Source organism: Zosterops lateralis (assembly GCF_965231275.1).
Source record: "Zosterops lateralis genome assembly, chromosome: W".
NCBI lineage: Eukaryota > Metazoa > Chordata > Aves > Passeriformes > Zosteropidae > Zosterops > Zosterops lateralis.
Genome location: NC_139801.1, coordinates 5,471,511 through 5,498,962, shown reverse-complemented (window position 1 = coordinate 5,498,962; position 27,452 = coordinate 5,471,511). Strand labels below are relative to the sequence as shown.

General features: G+C 43.9%; 1 protein-coding gene across 5 annotated transcripts in view; it reads left to right on the top strand.

The window, feature by feature from the left end:
• LOC310922037 (fibronectin type-III domain-containing protein 3A-like) overlaps positions 1–22,363 on the top strand; it is a 39,382-nt gene extending 17,019 nt beyond the window's left edge. For 4 of the 5 annotated variants that reach the window (XM_083882325.1, XM_083882326.1, XM_083882327.1 and 1 more), the window contains 24 exons: positions 1,966–2,041; positions 2,892–2,968; positions 5,295–5,526; positions 6,426–6,698; positions 7,556–7,611; positions 8,699–8,853; positions 9,112–9,171; positions 10,253–10,391; positions 11,231–11,284; positions 11,960–12,081; positions 12,171–12,345; positions 12,736–12,822; positions 13,132–13,270; positions 13,767–13,835; positions 14,136–14,254; positions 14,357–14,462; positions 14,991–15,166; positions 15,669–15,782; positions 16,303–16,452; positions 16,793–17,073; positions 17,550–17,762; positions 18,278–18,444; positions 19,129–19,250; positions 19,869–22,363. In XM_083882325.1, the coding sequence (XP_083738451.1) occupies positions 1,966–2,041; positions 2,892–2,968; positions 5,295–5,526; positions 6,426–6,698; positions 7,556–7,611; positions 8,699–8,853; positions 9,112–9,171; positions 10,253–10,391; positions 11,231–11,284; positions 11,960–12,081; positions 12,171–12,345; positions 12,736–12,822; positions 13,132–13,270; positions 13,767–13,835; positions 14,136–14,254; positions 14,357–14,462; positions 14,991–15,166; positions 15,669–15,782; positions 16,303–16,452; positions 16,793–17,073; positions 17,550–17,762; positions 18,278–18,444; positions 19,129–19,250; positions 19,869–20,189 (3,483 nt within the window). In that variant the 3' untranslated portion in view covers positions 20,190–22,363. The remainder of the gene's footprint in view (positions 1–1,965; positions 2,042–2,891; positions 2,969–5,294; positions 5,527–6,425; positions 6,699–7,555; positions 7,612–8,698; positions 8,854–9,111; positions 9,172–10,252; positions 10,392–11,230; positions 11,285–11,959; positions 12,082–12,170; positions 12,346–12,735; positions 12,823–13,131; positions 13,271–13,766; positions 13,836–14,135; positions 14,255–14,356; positions 14,463–14,990; positions 15,167–15,668; positions 15,783–16,302; positions 16,453–16,792; positions 17,074–17,549; positions 17,763–18,277; positions 18,445–19,128; positions 19,251–19,868) is intronic. The other variant, XM_083882329.1, reaches the window with a different exon arrangement.
• The last annotated feature ends 5,089 nt before the right edge of the window (positions 22,364–27,452 follow it).

Below are 27,452 nucleotides of genomic sequence, written 5' to 3'. Positions count from 1 at the left end.
AATCAAACCTGTGCATTTGGCCAATTCCAGTTAATCCATTAGTTCCATTTCACTTAAAGCAAAAGTTGGAAGTTTTCTGGAAGGGTTTCTGGATCCAAAGGTGTGTGAATAAGGGATAAAACCAGAGCTGTGGCTGAACAGCTTTGGCTGTGCTGGTGCCACCAGCCCTGGAGGGGTGCTCAGGACACCTGGAGGCATTGGCAGCTCCTGGGCTCAGCACTCCCCATGTCTCACTTGGCTCAGATCCACCCCTCAGCATAGCTCCAGCTTCCTGGAATTTTTTCTTGTTGGAAGCTGGCTGGGACTACATTTGCTTCATTAATTCCAGTGAGTCAGTTTGCTAAGACTTGGTTTGTGCATTCCTGGAATTCCAGGCTCCCAACTGCTGCAACCCTGTGATTAAAGCACTCGATTGGAATCCTTCCCTCATTTTTCTTGAGCTGATTCTGAGAACTGGAGTTCATGGAAGCCTGTTCTGAAGATGTGCCACTCTCAGAGGCTCTGAATCTCTCAAAGTATCCCTTTCTTGCCTCTGAGTTTTGCCCTCCAAGATGAGCCTTTTCCTGAGGTCAGTCCCTGCCTCTGGAATCCTGGATCCACAGCAAATCTTTTTCCTGTTTCTTGTGCTCTGGCAACCCCCCAGTCCATTATTGTCAGTTTTCTTTAAACAATTAACACCACTTCTCTCCCTTTACTCCAAGAAATTTATTAGCATTGATGTCATGCAAATGCATGACTTGCATTCCAAAGTGACAAATCTGCATAAATTCCATTATTAATGCAAATTATGCCACGTTTAAAGGCATTGTCTGCCATCTCTCCCTCTCTTGGAACCAATAATATTACTGAGTGCCTAAATGGCCTTTTCAGGGATTTTGGTGGCTTACTTATATCCAGAAACAACTCATCCACCCAAAGTAAAATTCTCCTGTACAAGGGAGGTTATGAAAAATAAAATCAAAGATTAATACACCAATATGCAGAAGCTGCAAAACTAGTGTTAAAATAGCATTTATCATTTATCCTTGGAGTCTGTAGTGATGAGAACAATGAAACTGGTGCCTGGGGAGTTCAGGGAGCTCTAGCACTGAAAATGTGACAGCACAGAAAAATTCATTCATTAATGTCATGTGTAGCTCATTTTACAAGGAATTAAATGACCAGGTGATTTCTTCAGGTCCCATCTACCTGGTTCAAATGTCACTCCATGAATAGTGCAAAAATATTTTATACAAGTTGAATGGAAGAAAATTATACTGATTCTCACACCTGCTTTAACAAATACATTTTATTTCAATTTTTACATCAGCACCAGCTGTCACCAGGGTGGAATTTTAATTGTGTACCTGCAGTTCTTACCTGGCCAAACCCCCCTTTTATTAAAGGATTAGCTGTGGAATATCATAGATGTTACAATAAAGTGCAGCTGCCAAAATTCCCCTGAGGCTGGGGCGGGATGAGGGGATGTTTTGGGATCCCAGCACTGCCTAAGGAGTGATCCTGGCCCAGCTCCACGTGGATTTGTGTGCAAGAGAACATGGCCATGTCCAAAGGGACCTGCAGGATGTCACTGGGGCTTGGATTCCTTCCACAAGGAAAACATACCTGGGCTCACAGGAACTGCAGGGCAGAGGTGGGAAAAGCCTGGAATGCAATGTGAATCTCAGGTCATTATTGCCTCAGTAGAAGCAGAAAAGGCAGTGTGAAACTTGAAATTAAAAGCTTTTTTTCCTGTGTATCTGGTGATGCACTTCTGGGAGTATCCACAGAAAAAATACAAGGATTTTATGTCAAAGTAGGAAGAAATATTTTCATTCTACCCATCATTCTACCCATTTTTCTTTTTTACTCCAAGGTTGCCAAAGCTCTGTTGTTGTTTGTCTCTAAAGAGAAGGGGTTTTCCCCCAGAGAATTTCTAAAATTTAAAAAGCCCCCAACCCCTCTTTTGTGTTTTGTTTCCTGCAGGTGATTCTTGTCCAGGTAAACCCAGGTGAAACATTTACAATTACAACTGAAGATGGACACATTCAGTGCATTCAAGGTAAAGGGAAGCTCAAGTCCTGAATCCAAATATTTTGGTTCTAGGGTTATTCCACTGGGTTTTTTCTGTGATGTCAGATGTGTTTTCTGCACTGGAATAAATCAAATTTTTCAGTTTGTGTCCAAGCACAAATGAGGAAACACTGGGAAGCTGCCAGGATTCCCTGCATCCTGCAGATTTTTATTCCCAAAGATGGGTTTGCAGTGATCCTTGACTAAGTGTCTTCCCAGGATCTTAACACGTGATTTCTGTGGCATTTAATCCACAATAATTTAAAGAACTTTAATGGGCACTGGGACCTCCCTGTGCTGTGAGATGAGGGAATCATTGTTTCACTCTGTACCTGCAAATTCCTTTTTACCTTCTGATTAAGTGACAGAAAATCCAAGTCAGGGCAAAATATCTCCTGTAAGTCAAGTTGAATTTATCAGTATTTCCATTTTTGGAGTATTTGTCACCATTTTACATGATATTATATAAAATGTGTCCATTCTGCTTTCATCAAATCCCCTACAGGAATACTTCCCTTGAGCTTAACATAAAAAATGATGTATTAAAATTTATTTTTTAAAGTTCCTACATCAGCTTTACCCCAATACCTGCATTTGCCTTCATTACTACAGACTTTCAGCTGTCACAAATTAAGAGCTAAAAATATTTATAGAGTTTTGTGCAATTAAAAAGACTGTTGGCCAAAGCGTGGTGGTTGGGATAATGCCAGTAATCAAACAGAGAATGGGATGCAATTCCTGATGTTTCAGGCTCCAGGGTGAGCTCCCACCTTTGGAAAAAGAGGTCTCTGGATGGGAAAAGCCTTGGTTTTTAAAAAGTGACCCCTTGTCCTCACCAGGTCCAGCACATGTCCCTATGATGTCACCAAACGGTTCCATGCCGCCGATTTTTGTGCCGCCTGGTTACGTATCTCAGGTACATTTATTTCTCCTTCTCTTGCAGTGTGGTTTTTGGGGAAATTTTAATAATTTTTTTATTATTTGTTGGTGATTTTAGCTGTGAAAAAGGCTAATTTTTCTATTGAACTTACCAACTGTTTCACTTTATTGTAGGCTTTGTCCCCTCTGTTACTGAGTAATGTCTAATCTGATGTCTTGGTTTAGATAGACAGGTATCTGCCAGGGAAAATTGGAGTCTCCCTTGGAATGGAGAATGTAAGCCCCCCCCCCTCCCCCCTTCCCCTTTCCAAATTATTATAAATTTGCAATTAAAAGGCTGTCAGGCAAAGATTTTGGGAATAGGTATAGCGGTTCTTTACTAGGGATATTAAAAATACAAATGTTGTAATACAAAAGAATAAACAAACAAACAAGGAATCCCAGAAAACCCTGACAGAGTCAGAAATACAACCTGATGCCCTGTTAGTCAGGGCGTTGGAAACAGTGCAAAGTCAGTCCTCCTGGAGTGGCAGATGTGGTCCTGTTGGAAGCAGAGATGGTCCTGTGGAGCCAGGGGTCCAGAGTTGGGTCCGGTCTTCCTTTGGGAGTCCTGTGGGAACACCGGAGTGCCTGATGACACTTGTGGCTCCTTTTTATCTAGGTGGAAATGATTTGGCTCCTTCTCCCTGGGTGGAGCATCTCACAATGGGATGATGAAATGTGTCATGTCATTGGTGAGCTTTAATGGTCCATTAACAGAAGATATTCTCATGGGGGTAGTGGAAGACTGAGCAGAGATAAGAAGCACTACTCCATCTGGTTTTAACAGCTGGCTTGGGAGGCAGTGGAAGACTGAGCAGAGATAAGAAACAATACCCCACCCGGTTTTTAACAGCTGGCTTGTTATCAGAAAGGCAGTCACCCCCTCCCTTCTGGAGTTACAACAGATAAAGAAAAAACACCTCCCAAAACAGGTTTCAACAGATGGAATAGAATAAACTTTTTTTTTTTTGTTATATAACCCAAGACATCTGATTTCCAGGATTTTTTTAATCCTACTCCCAGCAGTTAAAGATACTTTTTGTAACAAGGACAGCTCTGAATTGGCTGTTTGAGTTCCATGAACAGGATCCACATGTTTATTTTTCATCAGTCCTGTTTGCAGGGCGAAGCTGGGTCATGTGAAGAGTCCCAACTGGCTGCAGGTTTTCTATTTTAATATAAAAATTTATCCAAATTTTCAGTGCCCCTTTCTTTACCAGCCCTGATCTGAAATTCCAGCAAAGCAGCACTGCTAGAGCAGAGTGTGCAGAACGTGGTGGTGATGCAAACATTGATTCCAGTGACATGTTTGGGAAATGAGCAGGGCTCTGCCAGCTTTGCTTTTCCACTGCCATGGATTTTCTACTCCTGGATGTTGTTTGGGTCAGACCTGTGTGTTGTTACCAGAGATACTCCCAGTTCCCAGTTTGATTTATTTCTAAATTAATGCGTTTTAAAAGGAAATAATTAAAACCAAATGTGGAAACAGAACTCGTGTTGTAGTAAATGTTGGAAATCAGGAGTGTTCTGAGTAGGTTTGAAACCTATGAGTTCTTGGGTTCTCCAGCAGTTTCTTTTTGCACACAGGTGCATTTTGGGCTTCTGCTGTTCTTCAGCTCTGCAGACCTTGAGGAAAGATTCCCCCAGACAATTTCTGATCCCTGTGAAATGGATCCCAGGGCAAACAGTGGGCAAAGCTCTGGCAGCACTGAGCTGCTCAGCCTGAAAAACACATTTATTTGTTCTGTGTTTGCTGTCACCTGAAACCAGCAGGGTTGGGTTGTTTTCCTTTGGTTGTTGTGGCAGGGATTGACAAGTTGGAAAGCAGCTTTAAATCAGAGCTTGAGTTACCTGGACTGTTCTTGTCAGATGAGGTGATAACTTTGTGTTCTCTGGAGGAGCCCAGGGCTGGGTTCTCTTGGATTCTGCCAAAGTGGAGTGAAATAATTCAAAAGTGAACAGGTTGTAGACTCTCATCCCTGGAAGTGTTCCAGTACAGGCTGGATGGGGCTTGGAGCAACCTGTTCTGTGGAAGGTGTCCCTGCCCATGGCAGGGGTGGGATGAGATGAAGTTTAAGGTCTTTTCCTACCTAAACCATCCTGAGATTCTGTGATTGTTCAGCACTTTGGTGTGACTGACTGCCTCAAACTCCACTTTATCCCAGCAGTACCTGCCTGGTTTCCACTGGAATCCAGTCTGGTGTGCAAATCTCTGCCTGTCAGGTGCTGGGTGTGACCTGGAGCAGGGAAATTCCTTGTTAAATGTACAATATTTTAGAGGATTGTCTCTGGACTCACAGTTGATTTCTCCTGTTTCCCAGCAGGTGGTGGAAGAAAATGGAGTTCGGAGAGTGGTGGTGGTGCCCCACTCGGGGGAATTCCATCCTTCCATGCATCCCCCTCCTCCCCCCCATGTGCCCCATTACATGCACCACCCCCACACCCTGCTTCCACCCCCTCCTCACCCCGTGTTCCCCACGGTGCCTGGCACAGGAGAGCTCCCACCTCAGTTCATGCACCAGCACCCTCCACCACACGTGTTCCAGGAGCAAGGTGAGAGGCCAGGAATGCCCTGAATCCTGGGAAGGACAGCTGGCCCTGCCTCCCCACACATTCCCAGGGGTTCTAGTATTAACTTAGAACACCCCTGTGGGTCAGGTACTCACCATGTGCAGTGTGATTGTGTATCCTCTGAATTTTCTATTTGAATCCCCTGATTTCAAGGAATTATGCAAATTTGTACCTGAGAAGTGTTGAATTTTCTATGCATCCCTACTTTTGCCACTGTAAATCCCACAGCAGTGACTCTTAAAACTCTGCCCACTGAGTTTTGTCACTGCCTTGGCATGAAGTTTATTGAAAATGAACTTAATTTGATATATAAATATATTTTTCTTTTTAGTCCAAATATGACTGAAAAGTGAACAAAAATAACCCAAAAAATGTCATCCAGAGTGGAGGGTGAAGTGCAGATCCACTAAAAACTGAATGAAGCAGTAAATCAGTGGAGGACGAGGGTTATGTTGAATTAAACCAAGCTCTAATCCTTATTTTATAATCAAGACTTAAAACAGAAATTAGATTTAATAAGACCATTCATTGTCTCTCAAGCTTGAATTGGTAATTACGTATTTTGACTCACTCTAGGGTAAAACAGCATTCAGGCTGTGTTGGAAAAATTCAGTTTGGGTCCTAAATTTGCTTAATTTTTTGCAAATGTGTCTGTAGCAGAGAGGAAAGGCAGCTGTAAGGCAGGATCTGGAGCAGCTGACAGGAGAAAGGCCCAAAAAATTCAGTTTAAAAAGACCCCAAACTCCAAAATCCCTGCACTTCCAGACTGACAAAGCACAGGGAAGTTCCAGGGGCTCGGTTTTAGTGATTTTTCTAGCTTGTAGGTTCAGATGTCAAATGAATAATTCAGAATAATGAAGTTATTTCTCCCTTCTTTGCAGAACCTCGTTCCCATGGAAGGACAAACTTCATCCAGAGGGACGAGAGGAGTCTTAAAATGCAGGAACACCTCAAGAAGAGGCTAAAGGACAGACAAGCCAGTGGTCACACCAACAATAAACTGAACAGCCCTCCCTCCTCGCCACATAAAGTCCTTAATTCTTCCAGTGCCACAATTCCCAATGGGAATGGAAAGGGCCAGCAAGGGGCAGTTGGAGCACTAAAGCAGAAGCAGATAGGAAAAACAAAGGCCTGTACAGAGGCAGAGATGGGAGGTAGGTGGCATGGACAGGGGAAATCTCAGTTATTTTCTTATTTTCTATAAATTCATTGCAGAACAGGTTCTGAGAAAGCTGAATTTATAAATTTGTTTGGCTGTTCGGGATTAGAGGAAGCCTGAAATCCATTATGGTTAGATTTTATTTTTTCTCTAGGAATCATTGGAATATCAAGGGTCTTCAGGAAGATTTAATCTTAAACCTTTATACTTCCCTGCCGTTTCTGACCCAGGACTGATCAATATTCCCAGTGAGGATGACCCTTAGGTACTTCCAGAACTTCTGGTGTCACTGTTTGTGGTACTTTTTGGTTAACCAGGAGTGACTTAAACCTTCAAGAAATACAAAAATTTGAGCAGTTGTAGAGGCTACTGTTTAATTAGTTGTGATTTCAGCTTTTTAATATCTCGTGGCTACTAATAACCTTGTGCAGTGTCATTTGCTTTGCTTTGCTTTGCGACAGTGTTAGGGTTCTTCCAAACTGGGAATGTTTTGCCATAGAAATTCCAGGAAAACACATAAGGCAGAGATAAGATCTTATTGTCATTTTTTTTAACACCTCTCATTTTTGGAGGAATGTTTTTGTGTTGTCAAAGAAAACCCATTTCTGCTCCATTAAGAAAAGATCCCCTTTGTGCAGGATGTACTAAAAGGGTTTTTGTACCACTGTTGGTTTTGGATACTTAGTGTTTCTGCCCCTCATGCAGCCAAAACAAACAGGGGAAATGAACTTTGCTCAATAAGTACCATTGTTCAAGTCCTAATGAGGCCAACTCCACCTCATGGTGGCCTTTTGGTAACAGCCTGGGTTGCTCTCCGGCTTTGGGATAATCTGGTTTGTGTTTAAATTGCAGAATCTGACACAGAATTCAGGAAATGTGATACTCACTTGAACATTGGCAAGCCAGTCGTAAGTATTAGCCTTAAAATCCCATAATTTTCTGGGCCTGTGCTTCCTATAAAATAACTTGTGTTTTATCAATCCCTTTTTCTTTGTTCTTAATGGTTTATTTTAATAGAGAAGATAAATACAGTTTAGTTGTCAGAGGTTATAGTTGTGAAAGGGCAACCATGCTGGAAATGCACTATTTCTCAGTTTGCCAGCCTGTAATCCCAGAATATTCCACTGTTGCAGTTTTCCAGTGTATGTGAGGGCTTTACCTTGCAAACCAGGGCCCTGCTAAACTCTTGGAAGTTTGTCCACTCTTGGAACCATCCTTTGCTCAGCAGAGAGGATTTAGGAAGGTTGAGGATAAAATTCACACAAATAGATCCTCTTTTGATATTATATTGAGAAACTGGAGCAAATATTTGAGTAGAGACTTATTCAGGAAGGTGGAATCTGGTGATGGTAATTAAAATGTCTGTGTTTGATCTTGAGCAAGTTTATTGAGCTCTTCTCTGCATTATCCACACAGCAAACAAGGGTTGTGTTCCTTTGCACCAGTTTTTGAGGGGTTATTTTGGTCCTTTAGTACTTTTCCCCTGCTACTTCTGACATCTGTACTTAGAGCTACCACAGGGCTGTGTTGCCTTGGGCAGAGAGAATTTGAAGTGTTGGAATTGAGCAGCAAAAAAAATCAGACAAGAAGTTTTTAGTTTTACAAACAGAGCCTGTGCTATCCTTAGGATCAGTGATTGAATATTGTGTGAGGGAACTGTCAGAAAATGAGGTGTCTGTTGCCTAAATCTGATCTGGGGTCCCGCCCAAGACTCCCCAGCTGAGCATTTGCTCCAAAGGAGTGATGGAGATGTTGGTGCAGAAATTTTCTCTTCCTGCCCCAGTGTGGTGTTGATTTGGTGTTGGAAGGGAAAGCCTTTAGAAATGAAAAGAGGAAATCATGGCAATCCAAATAATGCCTCTATATTCCCACTCCAAAGGGAAAAAATTCCTCCAGTGAGGAGCTTCCTAGGCCAATTAGTGACACCATGTTATTGACTAATTAACCTTTTCTTGCAGAAAGCAAACTTACTTGCATTATTTATGCTTTTAATAGGTTTCTGATATACAAGCAAGATCAGCCGTTCTGTCCTGGAATCTCCCAGTTAGTTCACAGAATGGAGAGAGCCATAGTCATAGTCCAGCAGCATTTACATTTGAAGTAGCAATATCCAACAGTGGTAAAAATGGAAAATTTAAATCTGTCTATGTGTAAGTTTAGTTTCTTCCTTTAAGCACAATGTTTAAGCCATTAACCAATCAGCAATCTCTCTATCAGGAGCTGTTTGTTGACTTGCAGACCTTCCTACTTCACATGAAATAAATTTTAAGTAATGTCACTAAAGAGTTACATGGACAGTGGGAAACTTAAATGTGCACTACGTGGTTTTGCTTTTCAATGAGCTTTGAGCCCTGAGGTTTGAGGAAGAGCTGTAACTCTGCTTTCTGTTTGTTTTTGCCTTTTCACAGTGGGGAAGAATTAACAATTATACTTCCTGATCTCAGACCAGCCACTGATTATCATGCCAGGTATGCTACTGGAAAGGAAATAATGCTTTGGGGGATGTGGGAATTCCAGGGTTATTGTGGCTTCATGGAAAAGGGGTGATACAAACAGTTAAGAAATACCCTGAAAAAACACTATGCTGTGGACACTGGGTTTGCTATCTAAATTCCCATTTATCTTCTAACTTCATTAAAATACCACCTCATTTCCATCCCTACCACCTTCTCTGTCTCCTCAGATTTCTCAGTTACAAACTTTAAATTATTCTCTGCTGGTATTTTTTTAGAACAACACTGTAGATTGTTGTGGGCTGAAGTCAGTGGTAAATGAAATAATTTAGCCTTGAAATTGGATCTGAAAGTCTGACTTGTCAGCTTGATTTCCAGAGATGCTTGTCTGACCTGCAGCAGTGCAAGCAGGGAAGTGGGAATGGGCTGTAATGGGAAGTGGGATGGGATGTTCAGGAGTAAATGATCCTGACTGGAGGTGTTGGGCTGGCCAGGGAGAGAGCAGATGGTGAAACAAACCAAGGGAACACTAGGAAGAGCCACACTCAGTGCTGGGCCACAGGAGCAGATGAGATTAAAGATTCCCTGGAGCAAACTTCTGCTCTGAAGCTGTGGAAGAGTTCTGAGTGTGGGAAATGCTGGGCACAGCTCCACCTGCACAGTGGGTTGTGTTTTCCACAGAAAGAGGCAGGACTGCTGAAAACATTAAACAATTCCTATGAAAATTGTGATTTTATGATTTAGCCTGTTTAGTGCCCATAGTTCTGCACAAATGTTGGCTGTATTTGAATTTTAAGGTGTTTTTAGCAAAAGGTTCATTTCCAGTCAGGTATCCTGTTACCATTTGGGAACACCTGCCATAGTTTTCATCTCCTATCCCACAGGTATTTCAGCACTAAAATATCTCCACTGTGACAGAGAGTAATGGCAGAGTAAATGAAGAGTGAGAAATGGGAGTTTGGGGTCAGCAGGTGAACCTGTGTGACCCCCCACCCTGCAGCCACTGCTTGGGATTAAATTCCTGAAGCTGACAGCTCTTCCCTTAAATTTCCAGATGCCAGTGCAACAGCCACATCATTAATTACCCTTTGTTTAGAGTTTCAGCAACCAGCAGTTCCATCAAAGAAACCATTTCAGAACTGGTGAGCTTCACTACAGAGAGCTGTGAGCCAGACTGTCCAGCTGCCCCAAAACTGATTAACAGAACCAAAAACAGCCTGAGCTTGCAGTGGAAGGTGAGAACCAAACCTGGGGGTGAGTGAAGGGGAGCAGAGCACTCTGCTGGATTCCTGTGCAGTGTATTTAAATTAGCTTTGTCAAGAATTCAATGTGTGCTGTAGGTGTCGCCTTTTAAGTTGCTCAGTGAAGATTGATAATGAAATAATAATTTCCTTTCTCTTTTTTTCAATGTTTGCTGAGTTTCTTGCCTGCAGCTTTGGTGTGACAGAGTTGGTAGCAGGGCTCTTCTCTTCTGAACTGGCAGAGAGGAAAAAATGGATTTTTATTTATTTATATCTTTGCTTGTGGTCATGGATGATAAATAGATTTGACTTAATGTTCTTTTAGTTATTCTGACCCATTCAGACTAAATTTCTTTGGATGGTTTTATAGATTCTCATTTATAATGTGACTTTTGAATATAACCACTATATGTGAAGACTTATTGGTAGCTGTGTTTGCTTGGGTTTTCATGTTTTTCTTATGATTATGCTGGAAAATGGTTCCAGCTAAATGACTTTAGTGAAATTATTTGTAGAATCTGTGCTTAGAAAATGAAGTTCTTATTTCATGTGTCAGATGTTGCTTGTGTGACCCCTTAGATTGCACAGGCAGGTGGTGAGCACACAGTGCATGGCACAAGGAAAAGAGCTCTAAGAATATAATTTGCTTCATTTATAAAATAAAACTATTTATAAATTCATATTCTAAACTATCAAAACTAAAAGAAATAGCACAGCAGCCTTGTGTTAAACGGCAGTTGGTGTTTATAATATTCAGTACGTAAAAATATTTATAAAACACATTTACAACCACTTGATTTTTACTCTTTTTTTCACTGTTTCTTTATTTTCAGTCCTCAAATGACAACGGTTCCAAAATAACTAATTTTCTTTTAGAATGGGATGAGGTAAGAGCTTTTCTAGTACAAAAAAAAAAAATCATAACAACATCTGTAGAGCAATTACACTTAAAAATATCCTTTGCTTAGGTACAGCAGCTATTTTGGTGCAACTGTCCTGACAATTTTAAAGGGACAAATGATCAGTGGGAGTGGACAGTGTAAAACTGCCTCATTTGTCATCCAGAGCATCAGTAATTCCTGTGTTCTCTTTAAATGCATGAGCATTTGGCATCTTTGGGTTGTGTCACAAATCTCCCTCAGGTCTTGAGTATCTTGCTGAGATGTAATGCAAAGGGATAAAAACCTTCCATAATGTGTTTTGTTTTCAGCTCAATGGTTTATCACCATTCTGTCAAATCCACAGTGCCAAAAATAATCAGATATCTAAGTTCTAATGTGGTTTATTATCAAGACTGCTCAGGGTGACCATCAGCAGACTCAGGATGACCATGATACATTAAATTTTGCATTCTTGAGGCTCAGTAATTTCTTTTTTAATTACTGTTAAATGAGTGAAATGACATTTATCGTGGAAGGTGTCCCTGCCTATGGAACAAGATGAGCTTTAAGGTCTCTCCCAACCCAAACCAGTCTGAGATTCTGGGATTTAGGAAGGTGTAGAGGGAAGAGGGTGACCTTGGCAGGGATCAGGGAGTGACTCTGGATCTCCCTGTTTCCTAGGGGAAGAATGGTCCCTTCAAGGAATGTTACTACGGCCACCTGAAGCAGTATAAGCTCACCAGACTTGCTCCTTCTACAAGATACTCCCTGAGACTGGCTGCTAAAAATGACATTGGAATGAGGTAACCAGGAACCCAGGGATACCAAATGATGGATTTCCTCCTGGATTCCATCAGCTGCTGCTCACCCTTGTTCAAAATCTCCTCCCCAGTGGGTTCAGTGAGACAGTGACGTTCAGCACATCTGGGGTGGTGCCACTGGCCCCGGCACCGCCTGCGATGCTGGAAGCAGGAGTGACCTGGATGGCCCTGGAATGGAGCCCTCCTGCAGGAGGGGCCTTGGATGACTCCCTCACCTACAGCCTGGACATGGAGGAAGAAGGTTCTGTAAGTGCTAGGCTTTGTGTGGAAACTTCCTTTATAGTGCTGAAATAAAAATGAACGTTTTTTTACCTTCCGAGAAATGGTCGGCAAGTATTGCATGGAATTCATGGCAGAGAGAGAAAGCATTGAATTCATTATAAGAGTTATAATCATGGAATTCATTATAAGAGTTGAAGTATTGCAAGGAATCCACGGCAGAGATAAACTACTGCATGGAATTCATGATAGAGATAAAATATTACATGGAATTAATGGCAGAGATAAAGTATTGTGTGCAATTCATGGCACAGAAGTGAAGTTCAAGGTAAAAAAAAAAGTGATTTATCCACTCTGGGTTTTGTTTTACCTTAAAAATCAGTGACTGTGTTCATCTTTATTTTCCCTCCTTGCTAGGGCTATGGATTCCAACCCCAGTACAATGGAGATGAGCTCTCATGCACTTTAAGAAACCTGAGGAGGAGTACATCCTATAAGTTCAGGGTTTGTACCATAGTTTGTTCCTAATTTCATGTGTTTTCCTGGGCTTTGGCATTTTCCAGCAAATTTTTCAACTTTGTATGGAGACAGCAGGAATCCACCTGTTGTTAGAGCAGGTTTTGGGGAAGTAATAATACAAATCAGATTTTTTTGCACCAGCTAATTTTGATATAAATGATTGTCTTTATTTTGGTTGGGTTTTTAATAGAAGATTTTTTTAATCATCAGCATGTTTATCCTCATGTATTATCAACGTATATTACTGTCATTAAATAAACCATTTATTCTCTATTCTGTTCCCTCCTCCAACAGCTCTTTGCCTACAACAGTGAAGGAAAAAGCAGCCCCAGTGAGGTGGTGGAACACAGCACCAAACCTGACAGACCTGGAGCTCCAAGCAAACCTGTTGTAAAGGGCAAGATCCATCCCCACAGTGTGAGAGTCACGTGGGGTAGGTGCCTTGTGTTCCAGTGCTGCTGGGGTGTGGACAGCCTCTCTCTGATTAAATGAAAGGGAACTCAGGCTGATTATTTATCTGCAGGTATTGTTATTGCAGGAGAAATACTCAACATTACCCAAAAATGGTTTATTTTGGGGCTATGGTACCACAGTAGTATTGTTCATTCATTTTTGAGAAGCAGTGACTGCTGTCATGATACTCTGGGTTTACTGTGATTTTTAAATAATTCTTATGTTCACTTAAAAAATAAGAGCTGATACCTGAAATTGGGACTGTTTTCCCAGTTACTCTTTCTGGCATAATCATGACTAATAATAGGAGGAAAATTGCTCTGAAAAATGTATTGTCAATAATTAAATACACTGGTTTCTCTTGCTGGTTGACTTTTCTGTTTGAATGAATATGAATATGCTCACTGGAAAAGCTGATAACTAAATAATGCCTTGATATTAAATCCTCTGTAACTTAAGGTGTTGATTTCTTTCAGAACCCCCCAAGGATAATGGAGGATCAGACATTATTAAATACTTTTTGGAAATCTCCGAGGCATCAGTTGGTAAGGAATCACCTTTGGGTACTAATACAGTACTCAGTCTCCATCCCTGGAGGTGTTTAATTCACATTTAGATGTGGGACATGGTTTAGACTTGGATTTTGGAGAGGTTTTCCAACTTCAATGATGCTTTACTCCAACAGTCACTTCTGATTTCACATGTGTGTGTTGTGTTGTACATCTTTTCTGTATAATTAATAATTTCAAATTGATTCTCTGGTTTACCTTAATAATTGTGTGAGAGAATTTTCAGGTGGGATTTTAGAAAGATTTGAAAGGGTAAAGTGCTTTTCCTTCCCTCAGGAGGGAGGTGGGAGCCCATTTACAGTGGAGCCCAGCGGGAACACGTCTGTGACCACCTCAGGCCTGGCACCTCCTACAGGCTCCGGGTGTCCTGTGCCAGTAAAGGTGGGGAGAGCCAGGTGAGCAGCAGGAGGGAAAAGGTGCTTCTGGAAACCATTTCTGTTCATGTTTTAGTCAAATACTTTATGTCTGTGCTCTGCCATGTTCTGTATCCCTGGCAGGCCTCTGATGTCACAACTGTCATGACGGCAGCCATTCCCCCTGGGCCCTGTCTCACCCCGGCTCTGGTGGGCAAAGCCAAGCCCAAGGAAATCACTTTGCAGTGGGGTAAGCATCAGAGTTGGAGTAAAACACTGCTCTGATTTCAATCATCCAAATCAAAAATCTTTAGAGAAAAAAAGTAAAAATTATAGAGATGCTGTCCATGGCCTTAGTTGTATTTTGGGTGGGGTTTTTGTTTTGTTTTGTGGGATATTTTTAAAGAAGACCAAATCTTCTGTCCACCTCTGGTAGGGTGATACAGTGAGACTTAAGCAGACATAAATATTTTCCAGTGAGAAAGCTTCCTGTCTGCCCATGACTGACACCTGCTTGGCAATTTAAAAATCAACTTGATTTCTTACTGTTATCTCAGTAAAGGAGATAAGCAAAAAATAATGAAGATACACTCTTTTGTGAAGAAAACAGGGAAAATACATGAAAAAACCCTGATGAAGGCCATCTTAAACTAATTATCAGTACCTGGGGGAAAAAAGCAAGCTTCATAAGTGGTTCTGCTCAGATACATGGCAAGAGCCTGCCCTAACTTAGGGAATTTAGAAATTAATAGAAAAATCCAATCTCTTTGTTTGCCAGGCCCCCCAGCTGTGGATGGAGGCTCTGAGATCACAGAGTATCTCCTGGAGATGGCCAGCTTGGAGCAGGACGAGCGCAGGGTGGTTTATCAGGGCCCAGCAGCTGAGTTTGGAGTGACCAACCTGCTCCCAGGGAGAACCTACTGCTTCTGGCTCCGGGCAGGGAACAGAGTCGGGGTAACCACTGCACTCACTACATCTCCCTGACTTCACACAAGGGACAGGAGTGATGGTGCTGAGGGGGTTTTGTAGCCTGTGTTGTGTGAACCTCTTGATGTTTGTGCCTTCAGAAATGTTGGATGTGTTACCCCTGAGCTCAGGCTCTGCAGGTGTGGTGGGAGCAGCATCATGTGGAGAGGGGTGTATGCCAGCCATGCCAGGTTGGGAGAAATGTGGGATAAACGTTGGTGGCATAAAAGTCTTTGTGAAACAGTCCCCAGCTGCTGCTGGAAGGCAGATCCTGGCTGGGGGAGGGAGTTACAAAACCCTGGCAGTGGGAGGAGCTCAGATATCCTGTGAGAATGGGCCAGCTTCAAGTACCTGCAAGGAATCTGAAACTGAGCCCTGAACTCTGCTGTTTACTTCCCTGTCAAGTTAAAAATAGTTTGTTTGCTTCACTTGCACATCAGTTCTTGCCCTGGTGCTGTTGCTGTGTTCATGCAGTGTTGTTTTCCTGCAGTTTGGCCCCCACTCTGAGAAGGCAGAGCTTTGCACTGCTCCAGGACCCCCTGAGCAGTGCTGCAAACCCCTGATAACCTGCAAAAGTGCAACTTGTGCTGTGGTTTTGTGGGAGGTAGGTGTTGATGGCTTCCAGTACCACCCAAATTAGTGTTTGGCTTTTAGAATTGTAGTGACATTTATGATACACAAAAATGAGAGAAATAGTATGTGTAGAGGTGGAATATTTTAAGCCCATTTCTTTATAGATGTCTGCGTTGGGTTTGTAAACTTTGGGACTTATTAATTGCAGTCTTAACCGGACAAATTGGGTGGCATTTAATCCTCCTCATGCTGTGGTAATTAATATATAGTGAATTAATTCTTTTAAGTGGTAAGAGATTGTGGGTCAGTCAAAATTCTTGTGTGAACTGTGGTAGTGTTACAGCCACATGTCAACTTTTAACTTGAAATCCCTTGGAAGAGACCTCATGTTTCAACCTCAGTGCTTCCAAAGGTTGGATTTGATGATCTTGGAGGTGTTTTCCAACCTTTTCTGTGACTCTCACCCAGTGTCTCAGTGTAACAGAGCTCCCCCCCAGGTGCTGGGGGTGTGCTCAGCAGGAGCTGAGCAGAATTTCTCCCTCACCCCGCAGAGCCCGGCGAGCAACGGAGCAGAAATCACCGAGTACAGGCTGGAGTGGGGCCAGGTGGAGGGGTCCATGCACATCATCTACACCGGCCCCTGCCAGAGCTATGAGGTCAAGGGGCTCACACCTGCAACCACCTATTACTGCAGAGTCCAGGTAGGAAAAGCCTTTTGGTGCCACTGGGCACTTGCAGTTTGGGAACAAACTCCAGCTAGAGAGGAATAAAGTCATGTGCTGTCACCTGCTCATGCAATAAAGAAGGTAATTGGGAAAAACACTTCCCTTGTCCCCCAGTCACTCTTCATTCCCTGAATCTGGAAGAGTTTAGATCCAGTGTGCTGTGAAATACCAGATGCTTTGCCCTGTTGACAAATTATTCAGGAGATTTTCCACTCTCTTCCATGTTGCTTTTAAGGAAGGAAGGAAAGAAGGCTGAGAGCTGTGACTGCCTGGTTGGAAAACAGGGATTTGGTAACTCCTGTGTGGTGTCTTTCAGGCTGTGAATGTGGCTGGGGTGGGGCTGTTTGGGGACACGGGTGTGGTGACCACACCCCCATCAGTGCCTGCAGCCGTGGCTGTGCTCCACTTACTTGAGGAGGATCAGATGGAAATTTCCCCTCCTTTCTCCACGTGCCTTGCAATCCAGTGGGAAGAGCCCTGCAGCCACGGGGCAGAGATCACAGGGTACAACATTGAGTATGGGGAGAAGCAGCTGGTCACTGTGGGGAGAATCACAACCCATGTCCTTGAGAATCTGCTGCCTGACACCCTGTACAGGTAAGAATTATTCTGAAATCACATTTGTAGGATTTAAAAGTCCTTTAAGGGTAGTGCTTTAAATTTTTAGAGCATTTTTTCATGCAGCTTACAGACTATTTGCCTAATTCACTCTGCAACTCAAAAAAAAACACTCCTAAACTTGTCATATCCAGACTCCAACCATGACGTTGGCAGGAGTGAGATTGTGGTTGGTGTTGTTCGCATTCTGTCTCAAAGCCAAGACTTTAAGGTTTCTGGGTTTAGAATTTTTCATTGGGATGCTCAGGTATGTGGCCAGAAGAAGATGGATGGACAGGTAAGAGCAGAGAAGGGGTTCCTGTGACTTCAGTCTTGGTTAAAGCCGAGTTCAGATTAAATTTCCAACTGCATCTTAATTGCTTTACTGTTTGGAGTTATACTCTGTACACCTTTTAACTGTTGCTTTTTTACCCAGCACTTTTCCTGACCATGTGGCTTCTCTCTCCCATTCCCAGGATCAGGGTACAGGCCATCAACAGCTTTGGAGTCGGTCCTTTCAGTCATTCCATGAAAGCCAAAACCAAACCACTACCTCCTGACCCTCCCCACCTGGAATGTGTGGTCTTCAGCTACCAGAGTCTTAAACTGAAATGGGGAGAAGGGCCCAGCAGAGCTTTAATTCCCAACCCTACTCAGTTCAACCTGCAGATGGAGGACAGGTTTGGCAGGTGAGACCATTAAGGATCTTGTGGTTTTACCACTTCATGTCAAGTTTTTAAGGTGCTTTATGTTATTCTCCCTTCTGTTTGCACCAATGAGTCATTTGGGCATCCCAGAGTTTGCCCTTTTGCAGTTTTGCATCCCATCTTTCAACCAGAAATGCTGTCAAAAACTTGCACTTCTGCTGCTTGTAAACAGTAAATACTATTTAAAGAATAAGTACCACTATCCAGTGCTGGCAGGGTTATTTTTGAACATTCAAAAACAAAGTCCGGTCTGCATATAAGAAACGGGTTTGCCAGCTGTTCTTTAACTGGAAATTTCAATTTATTTTGGATATTCAAGGGTTGTTCTCTTGATTTAGAGGAGTTGGGCCCTGCAGCCTCAGTGGGAAGAAACCTGGGACACCAGGAATGCAGCATCACTTCTTTGTCCTTAACTCAAATCCGAGTGTTTCAGGTCTGATACTGCCCTACACATAGGTGACTGCTGGGTAACTCTGTGTGTGTTCTGTGTCCCCCAGGTTTGTGACAGTCTATAATGGTCCCTGTCACACCTACAAGGTGCAGAGGCTCAGTGAATCCACCACATACCATTTCCGCATCCAGGCATACAACGACGCCGGGGAAGGAGCCTTCTCGGAGGTCTGTGCTTTCACCACAACCAAGTCTCCACCTGCACATCTCAAAGGTGAGCTGGCACTGTCCTGGCAACTGCTGCAAGGCACTGGTGGGCAGGACTGGATCCTACAGCCTGACCCTCAACCAGTCTTTGCTGGGACAGAGACACAAACTCACTCTGAGGGGCTTTGTCTGGGTGTGAAAAGGGCTCCTTTGTTGTGATCACCTCCTGCACTGCAGCTCTTCCACCCCTTGAACTGAGCATTCCTACCTTTGCTCAGCTGGAAAGGCATTTTGCAGGGTTATCCATCAAAGTTACAGCAATATGTAGGCAAATGAGGGCACAGTTAATTCCTCTGATCTTCACTTTTTAACATGGACATTAAAGGTCATAATTAAAGTCACTGTGAAGGTCAGAGTGCTGAGTGCCTGCAGCAAAATTAATTGACTGAACCATGGTTAGAACATAATTTCAGCTCTGTACATGGACAGAAATGCTGTGTTCTGTAGTGACTTGAAAGTGCTGCTCCTCTTTACAAACATGGGCTCATCCTGGCAGCTCAAAAAGACCAACAAGTGTAACCTACACATAACAGTGATCATTTTTTAAGCTCATGTCGTCAAATAGAAGAAAAAGAAAGAAACAAATCTTAATTAAGTTATTGGAATGAGTTCCCTCTAAGCATGACAACTGTACATTTGTAGAGACCATTGTTCTTTTTCTAAAACACCAACAAATCACTTTATTTTCCAGCACCCAAAGCAATTCAGCTGGAAGAAAACACTTTTGAAATCACATGGGAGCCTCTACAGCCAATGAAAGGAGATTCCATTGTTTACATCCTTCAGCTTGCTGCTGGCAGAGAGTTTGATCAGGTACCTTTTATGCAGATTCAGGAATGTGAGGGTTTTTTTTACTGGGAAAAATTATTACAAAAAAAAGATGTGCATATTTCCTGTGGAAAGTGTCCCTGCCCATGACAGAGGGTGTAATGAGATGAGCTTTAAGGTCCCTTCTGACCCAAACCATGCTGTGATTCCACGATTTGAAGGTTGAAATTCTGTTTGGGGAGGTGACAGGAAGAATTTTCATTTCAGAAAGTGTGAAGTGGGTGAGCACTGGTTTATCCTGTTCTCCCAACAATTCCTTTGGCTCTTGATTCTTAATCCTAGTGGTCTGTGGTACCACTGCCTCTGTTAATCAGAGTCCACTTTGGTGGAGGAGCTTTAAGGAAGAATATGCAGGATGATTTTTTTCTCCTTTCTGAGCCTTCCAGCCCAGGTGAGACCTCAGTGTGGGGTGTGGCAGGAAACTTAAATGAATTATGAATTGTCCAGAGATTTAAGCTGCGATTTTATGAAGCTGGGGAGAGGAGGGCAACTTCAGGCTGTGCTCAGCACTGCACACAGCCCTGGACCAGGACAGGCAGTTCCAGGTGCTGGTGGTGGGTGAGTGAGGCACTCCTGACTGAAATGGCTCCTGTCTCCTGCCAGGTGTACAAGGGCCCCGAGCCATGGTTCCGGCTGCCAGCCGCGCAGACCAACTGTGAGTACCGCGTGCGCATCTGCGCCGGCCGCCGGTGCCACGACCTGCCGGGCTGCCCGGAGCTCTATGGCCCCTACAGCCCCAGCACCGTGTTCTGCTGCCAGCGCCGGGAGCCAGGCCCCGCCACCGCCGCCCTGGCCGGTGCCGAGCTGGCGCAGAGCGGGAAGCGGCTGCGCGAGGAGCGCATCATTGCCATCGCGCTGCTCTGCGGCTTTGCTGTGGTCGCCATCCTCTTCGCCGTGGTCATCCAGTACTTCGTCATCAAGTAGGGCAGAGCTGGCCCTGCTCAGCTGTCTGTACAGAGCTCTCTGAGGTGTTGGTGGGTAGTTCAATGGAAATCCTAGCTGGGAACCCCTTGCTCCATGCATTCCTGCTCTTGCTGCTGGCTGCCGGCGAGGCTGGCTCGGCAGATCCTTTCCAAATGCTGGACACAGATTTCCTGTAGAAAGGGTGATCCTGGGGCCTCTGCAATCAGGGTGAGCTGTTAGAGAACAGCAATCAACTGCCTTACGGTGCACACTGGGAGGGTGCGCACACTCCTCTCTCCCCATCCCAGCCAGTTGGAGAGGGAAGGCATTGCTAGAACAGTCCTTTCCCAGGACCACCAGAGCAGCAGGAGGTGATGGCTGTTCCATCAGGTTTCACTGTAGTTTGATATCCATGAAATCCAGCAGCACAAGTGCTTGAGCTTAGAGCAGAACTGCAGAGCCTACTAGAGCATACCACATTTAATAGTCTGTAGAAAGCAGAATATTGACTTAGTGATATTACTACTTTAGTTATTTTAATACTTGGGATTCCGTAACAATCATTTCAAGTGTTGGAGTAGAGGGTGCCAGGGTTTTTTAGGGTTTTAATCCAAACCAATGCCAGCAGGACGTGGCACTCGGCTGGGATGCCCAGGAAAGGCTCTGCCCAGAATGTTCCTGATGTCCTGAGCAGCTTTGGCCCAATCCACATTTCACTCTCAGTGCCTGAGAGAAAAGTAATTCCCTGTGCAGCGTGCTCAGAACAGCACAGGAGTTGTCTTTAAGGAGAAAGAGTGCATTTATGATAAATGTTACACTATTTGGCTCAAACTGAGCAAATGTTTTTGTACTATTATTAACCTAAAAAATAAAACATTCAGCCTGCTTTGGGTGCCCTTCTAACTTAACCCCAATGAGCAAATTGTACGTGAGAGAACCCTTTTTAGATAATGTTTATACAATGTTTTAAACTTGCTATCCCAGTGGTAGCAGCTTCACATTCCATGGTTTTCCTGTTGGGAATGTTCAGTCTGCTATGAACTTGTCTGAAACTCGTCCTGGTTGGCTGGGGGATATTTTTGTGGACACTGTGCACTACATTTGACTGTTGTGTTCCATCTGCTTGTGGATCCCTGAGGAGGAGCCTGGCAGCTCCTGGCTCTGTTAGATCAAAGCTTTTGAAAGCTGGAACTCACAAATTTCCAATGTTTCAGGATGGGTCTTGCCAACAGCGTTTGGAACATGCCACAGAACGGTAGATTTAGGATATTTTGCAAAGTCTATGGCTCCACTTTGGCCATCAGAGCGATGCACTTGTGGGTGGGAGGGTGGATGTGACAGAGCTACAGGCAATGTGTTTCTGGTAATTAATTAATCACTTTTAAGGGTCTTTCTCCTACAGCAGTTGAGGAATAATGTTGTGTTAGAGTTTGAGGCATTGTGTTGTATTTCAGATGTGGAAAACCTAAATTATGACCTAGTATCACTTAATCCTCTTCACAGTAGATTGATGGTGCAATCTGAAATTAATCTTTTCAAAATGTACTCTTTGTTTTTGTACTCTATTTATTTTAATTAAAAGTCCTGGAAAGAAAAAAAAAAACGTATGTTTGAATGTATTGTTCTACTTGTAGCAGAACTTTAAGTTAATCATTTATTATATCATAGAAATCTCTCCCTCCAGTGTCAGTTTTATACAGATATTAGTCTCTAGTTTGCAGAAGAGTTTATAATCTGTCTTTATTTTTCTCATAGTCTCCCTTTAGCAGATAAACTGCCTGCAGCAAATCTCTGTTGCCAAAGGGTTCTTTCTTAACTCCTTAGAACCAACTGGTAGAGGTTTATTTGGCAATAATAGTCCTGAAATTAGGATCGCAGACTAAATACTAACAAGTCACCACTGGTAAAAAATGAAATCAAATCCTTTTGTAATTGCCACAAAATGTTCATATTTCCAGAAAATATCCAGGATTTATACTGCAATATGGATTTTCCATCAGCTGTTGTCCATTCCAGAAGGATGTACCCTCATGGCATTAATGTATTTTAGATATCTTCAGTTTTCTTGTATTATCATTTTGAGGTATCTCAAATGTATGTTAAAGCTGCCATGCATTGTATTACTAAATTGTAACTATCAAATAGATAATATATTTAATACAGCTAATAAATAATACTAACGTATTCAAATTTGACTCCGAGCTCCTGTGGTTTTGTGGAATTTAGTCTCACTTGTGTCATGTGTAATTTAAGGGAGGGGAACATGCTCAGTGTCATTAAGAGCTGAATTAACTTGGGACCCTTGGAATATCACTTCCATTTCTCCTCACGCTGCAGGAAGGACCTGGAGTTCCCAGGTGAGATAGAACAGTTCTTTGATACTGGAAATTGAATCATTTGGGGCTGATCACTGATTTTCCATAATTTTGTGTTCACTCAGGGCCTTTCCCCCTTGAGCTCTTCCCCAGCATTTGCTGCTGAGTGTGGCATTTCTCCTGACGGTGCCTTAATGATCTGATGAAGATAAGATGGGAAAGGCTTTATTTGACCATCATTCCAAATGAGACAGCTGGACACAGCCTGGATAAACTTTCCACTTCAGGAAAGATCAGGGATGAGGAACTGGAAAATGCTGGGCTGGAGGAGGCAAGGGGAGTGGAGATCACCATGAGGGAATCCCAAGGCAACGCTCTGGGAAGCTGGAAGCTCAGGGCCAAAGGGAGCAGGGACACCCAGCTGCAGGATGTGTCCTGCCACAGTCCTCAGAATTCCTCCAGAACCTGAGAATGGGGCTCTAGCAGAAGTGAGAGAGATGTCAGCTACAAGACAAACCTCCTCCTCCTCCGAGCTCGGCTCTTTGCAGCTCTTCTGCTCCCAAGGACTGCTCAAAAGCCAGAGTTTTGTGGAGCCAAATAGTGTGGGATTGATGCTGGAAAGGTCAGAGCTGAGCACAGGCACCTCATTGTCCAGAAAATCCCAGATCTGACGTTAGGGAGATGAAACGCCGCGGAAAGAACTCCACAACTAATAGTAGTTGGTAGAGCGGTATGTATTTATCAACGTCAAGATGTGTGGGGAATAATTTCACCAAAGACATGCATACCCACCAGGGAACGTGCCCTTCTTATTATTTCCTGAGGTCTTACATATGCATGACATTCTGTGGTCCCCCTTCATACATATTAATTCACTGACCCTACCCATCTGCACTCGGTATGGTAATTACTCTGTTCTTTTGCTGTTTAGGCTAGTTCTAGTTTTTCTTCTGAGTATGCCGAAAGTTTTTCATACTTGTGGTGCTCAGATATATGCAAAAGGGTAACAGACCCAGCATTCAGTGTTCACTAAATGTCTTCTAAAATGCAATCTTATATATTTTAAAGTACTACTTGGAATACTTTCTAACATACAGTATATGTTCTTAAATTTACTATAAAGAATCAGCTGGGATTTTTTAAATTTATGTCTTAGGAGATTCCTGCTGCCCTTTCCAAGAGGCAGAAGCTCTGGCTGGGGTTGTTCTTGCAGATTTGGACACCTCCCAATAGGAAAAGCTGTCCTTGTGCCAGGGCTCTGCGTGGCTGCACCCTGAACACCTCAACAAATCCTGTCTGGGAAGAAATTCCCAGTGAAATTTCATAGAATCATGGAATGGGTTGGGTTGGGAGGGACCTGAAAGCTCATCTTGTTCCACTCCCTGCCAGACAGGGATACCTTTCCCTATTCCGGGTTGCTCCAAGCCCCATCCATCCTAGCCTTGAACACTTCCAGGGATTTAAAATTTATAGGATTTAAATCCTGCACCCTGAGCCAAGCCACGTGCCCAGGCTATGCTCCTGATTTCTCCAACAGATGATTCCCAGCTGACCAGCAGCTACCCGGGATGAACAACCCATGGCAGACAGAGGAGTTGGCACCAGGTCAGGACACACCATGACCCCATTTCCTGTTTTCCAATGCTGAAAACAACCCCAGTGTCTGAGCAGAGGCGAAGGGTGGCTGCTCTTCCATTGGGCTGGAGTGTGGTGCCCATGGAATGTGTCTTTCTGCATTTATCCTGGAGAAAAGGAGGCTCAGGGAGACCTTCTGGCTATGTACTACTCCCTGACAGGAGGGTGCAGCCAGGTGGGGGTTGGGCTCTGCTGCCAGGGAACAGGGACAGGATGAGAGGAAACGGCCTCAAGCTGCTCCAGGGGAGGGTTGAGTTGGACATCAGGAGGAATTCTTTCATGGAAAAGGTTGTTAAACATCGGAACTGCCCAGGGAGGTGATGGAGTCCCCATCACTGGAGGTGTCCAAGGAAGGACTGGATGTGGCACAGTGCTCTGGGCTGGTGACAAGGTGGACATCAGGCACACCTTGGACTCGATGGTCTTGGAAGGCTTTTCCAACCTCACTGATCCCATGATTCCCAGCACGACTGTGCCCCACAGGACTGTCCATGAGGAGAAGCATCCATGGCCAGAAGGCATTTGTGGCTCTGGGGACTGGTAGCTGCCCTGTGGGAACTGGCTCTCCCTGTCTTCTTCTGCTGCTTTCCTCACAGAAATCCTGCAAGTAGCTTCTGGTTGTACTTCCCAGCGTGGAAAGTCACCTGTGGAGAAGGTGGCACAGAGGAGGCAGAAGAGTCATGCACTGGGTTTAGGGATAAATCCTGAGCCCCACAGAAGTGCAAACCATAATTCTTTCCTGCCTCGGGAATAAATGGTGTGACAGCCCACAGCTCCATGTGCTGAGTTCCAGCCTGATCCCAACCTGTGGAAGAGCTGAAGAGCTCCTCTCCCCATCTTTCCTAAAACAAAGGGAAAGAAAAGTGGATTTTGTTTGTTGTCTAAGGTCAATGTCTGGAATTCCTCCTCCCTCCCTCCTCCCAGGATGTTTTTGTGTAACACATTCTGACTCATGGAAGTCAAATGACTTGGCCTCAGAGCTGCCTCAGCACAGGAATTCTAGCACAGGAATTCTGTGCCTGCCCCTTGTGCTGAGTGAGGGTTTTCCAGCTCCTCCAAGTGCTGCCAGAGCCGTGGGGCTGCTCCTATTCCCCCAGGCTGATCCCGGCACCCCCAAGCCCAAGGCGGGATTGGGATGTCTCTATCCAGGTTGGCTGATCCAGGTGCTTCGCGGGTATGGATGGAGAACATCAGAGCTGCTGCTGGAATGTTCCGCAGGGCAGATCAGAGGGAGCAGCTCTTGGTTTTCCCTGTCCCTGAGGACCTGAGATGGGAGTCCCCAGCACATGCTCTGCCTCCAGACCTGGCTGCAGTCGGACCATCCCGGATTATAATAGCACATTGCAACTGCTTCTGGAACATTGCTAATCACCTTGTTATAAATGTGTATTATAAAATTGGCTTTTCGCAAGATGTGTGCTATATGATTAATAACATAGTAAGGATATAGAATATAAGTTTTTATTTCTGCTATTAGTAAAAGAAGATTAGGCATAGTGGTAGTAGTTGATGTAAGTATGCTTAAACTGTCTATTTGCTTGGGATAACATCCAGTGAACATGTAAAGAAGACTCTGCTACTGATACACCAACTATCAGCATCTACCACCCGAAGAAAGTATGGACCAAGGCCCAAGCTGGAAGCGATAATAAAGACACAGCCACGAACCACGCATGCCCTAAAAAGGTGGACCCAAGGAGGGACCATGCAAAACAGTTCCTGGAATATGGAAACTAGTTTATGGAATTATATGAATATTCATAAACTGTTGTGATAAGAAGGGTATTTTAAAAATGTTTCTGAGATAGCAAAGTGTGGACTTGGCTAAATGCCAAGTCACCCGGCCAGCCATACTTGGCTTTTTTTTAATCTCCTAATTGTCTTAATTATTTTATTAAACATATTTCTTAAAATTTACCAAAAAGTGAACCTAGTTTTTCACAATTTGGGGGCTCTTGCTGGGATATACCTTGTCCCTGAAACCCCAGGAAATCCAGAGCAAGGGAGGCGCCCCACCTGGGTTTTTGGCGGCCCAAAACTTTGTTTTTCCTGGTGAGAATTGGGGATTGCAGGTAAACATCCAAAGAGACAAGCAAGGAGAAAGAAAAAGCAAGTAAGAAAAAGGGAAAAGGCTCCCTAAAACTGCAGTATTTTTTGCTCCATAAAAACCTCGTGCATGAAGAACCTGAGAAAGAAAACGGATTGTAAGTATTTTTCAGGGGAGCGGGTTAAAGGGGGTCTGTGTGGTGTGTGAATGGGACACTGGCTGGGTACCCCAGACTGGTGAAGCGAGTGTGGTGTGGCTTCTCATGCTGTTCATTATCTTGCAAGGGAAACGGCCAGTACAGAGGTGAAGCGAAAGATAAAAAGTGTGAATGTGACCCCCTGGTGGCTGGGACAGGGTCCCGAGGGAAAGAGGGGTTGTAAAACACCCTGGGTGGCTGGGACGGTCCCAGGGAGGGGTTGGACCCCTCAGGAAGGGAGCCAGTAGTTTTCCTATGCAATCCACTGGGAAAACGGGATACTGGGGGGGGAAAACGTTTGAACCCCCTGGTCCGGGACAGGGGTCCCAGGAAAAGGGGTTGGACCCCTTAAAGGAAGAGAGCAAAGATTTCCGTGGCACAAACCACTGGGAAAAATGGGATAATGTTCCGTGGTTGAGAGTCAAGCAAAGGATCCGATAACACTTAGACTTGCTGCTGAATTAAAAGGGTTACGTAAGACCCAAGAGCATTTAGAGTTTGGCCAAATATAGGTATTTTTGGTTTTTTGCCAGATTGAGGATAAAAACACAAAAAAGGCTTGCAGGTGTAAGGTCCAAGACACCTGGGCTTTAAAAAAGGCTGCCAGGTTGAGGAACACTAAAGGCTTGAAAAGTGTGATAATCTAAGAACATCTAGGGGTTAGTCAAATACCTGAGTAAATACCAACTAATAATAATAATAATAATAATAAGTACCAATCTTTTTGTGTTGTCTTTGTGTAAGGAGAAGTAAGTACAGCTGAAGAGGTGTGCTTGTTGTGGAGTTTATTTGTGTTAAAGAAGTGAATTGTTGAAAGGGTTAAAATGTCTGAATGGAAAGAGGGGAACTGTAGGCCAGAGTGGAATTCTGAGGAGTTGTGCTCACAGAGAGGGGGAATTGTGAGGGAATTAATGAAGAATTCAGGTTCAAGAAGGTTGTTTGTAATGACAGAAACGCGGGAAGCGGAATGGGAGGGGGAGGAGGAGGATTGGGGTCTCTTTGAAGCGTTAGCCCCTGTGCTGCTGCCTGCCCGCCCCTGCCCCTGCCCGCAACTGGCGCCGCCGCCTGTGCTCCCGTTCCCCTCGGCCCCG